This window comes from Priapulus caudatus, unplaced genomic scaffold, assembly GCF_000485595.1.
Source record: "Priapulus caudatus unplaced genomic scaffold, Priapulus_caudatus-5.0.1 Scaffold281, whole genome shotgun sequence".
NCBI classification, from domain to species: domain Eukaryota; kingdom Metazoa; phylum Priapulida; class Priapulimorpha; order Priapulimorphida; family Priapulidae; genus Priapulus; species Priapulus caudatus.
In genome coordinates this window covers 35738-37236 of record NW_014577342.1, presented here as the reverse complement: position 1 = coordinate 37236, position 1499 = coordinate 35738, and the positions used below count along the sequence as shown (strand labels likewise).

Sequence of the window (1499 nt, the reverse complement as noted above, 5' to 3'; positions counted from 1 at the left end):
CCGTCCATCCATTTATCCATCCATGCATCATCCGTCCGTCCGTCCATCCATTTATCCATCCATGCATCATCCGTCCGTCCGTCTATCCATTTATCCATCCATGCATCCATCCGTCCGTCCGTCCATCCATCTATCCATCCACGCATGCATCCGAAAAACTGTTTACTATAGAAACAGCTATTGAAAAAAATCCAGTTCGTTTAACAAACGCATTTTCTCTGCAAATATGTCCTCGCTAACCTAAACCGCGCCAGCAACAGCATCACGAGGTCGCCATGAGCCATTCAGCATCCTTTTCAGCATCCTTTCATCACGGACGCTGATAGCGGAAAACACATTAATACACATCTAATTACAGCATATATAAAAGCAGAGGACACATATTGTGATTACGGTGCTTTATCTGGACGACGCCAATAAAAAAAAACACGCACAAATAAAAGCCGTTTCCTTGAATGCGACATGTTTCTTCCTTTATCACGCAACCAACAACAACCATGACCCCCGTTCAGCAGCCTGCCACGTAAAAGGGTTGATCTATCATGAACGTCGCTCACTGATGTTCGTGTCGGTGAAATAATTAATGACAAGCTGTGTTGCTTTTGAAGCTATCGGAGTTATCACCCAAATCACATCGCAGTCGCTCAGCTTACCTACAAGCAATTATAATGGCACTTCACCTAGAAAATATCCAATCTGGAAGGCCATCTGAGACCGATGACACGTGCATCGCTTATAACTACCTCTCACATACACATACGCACACACGCACGCACGTACGCACACACACACACACACACACACACACACACACACACACACACACACACACACACACACGCACGCACGTGCACACGCACGTGCAAACACACACACACGCACGTACACAGGCATGCACGCACGCGCGCGCGCACACGCACATACACATGCAAGCGCACGCACGCACTCGCACACAGGCACGCACGTTATAATGTAGGTCAACCAAATTGCTACATGTAAATAAACGTTTCATGCTATAGACATCCACTACTTCAGGAGATGAATTGGCAATTGCGAGCGTTGTATAGCTAACCCAGGAAACCTCTCAGGTAAAAGAAAGGTAAAAGCTATGGAATGTTTTTCTGTTGATAAAAACATTTATTTTTTGCAATCAATCCAATCATGCAATGCAATTGCATGCAATCAATCAACTCGCAATATAATCCAAATGTATTTTCTTTTGCAATCACGGTAATACTAACAGGAGTAAGATAATATAGGAGGAGTATGACACTCCAAAACACGTGAAATTCAACATTTGCTTGCCTAATTTTACCGATGATATATATTACATGCAACTCGATAAAAATTACATCTAAATTAGCGTTGGGCATCCACCGCACACTCAAACTTTACTTTGTTTCCATACCTCTTCTTTTTATGGAGATATAGCTTTGAACGTCACACATGGTTTATAGCGTTTGACTATGGTGGTGGTTTACGTTTGCCTCCACGTTCAA

General features: G+C 43.4%; 1 protein-coding gene across 1 annotated transcript in view; it reads right to left on the bottom strand.

Annotated features, from left to right (window-relative positions):
• LOC106808489 overlaps nt 1–284 on the bottom strand; it is a 35376-nt gene extending 35092 nt beyond the window's left edge. The window contains exon 1 of the mRNA XM_014811229.1: nt 241–284. Coding sequence (XP_014666715.1) covers nt 241–284 — 44 coding nt within the window. The remainder of the gene's footprint in view (nt 1–240) is intronic.
• Nucleotides 285–1499: the final 1215 nt, after the last annotated feature.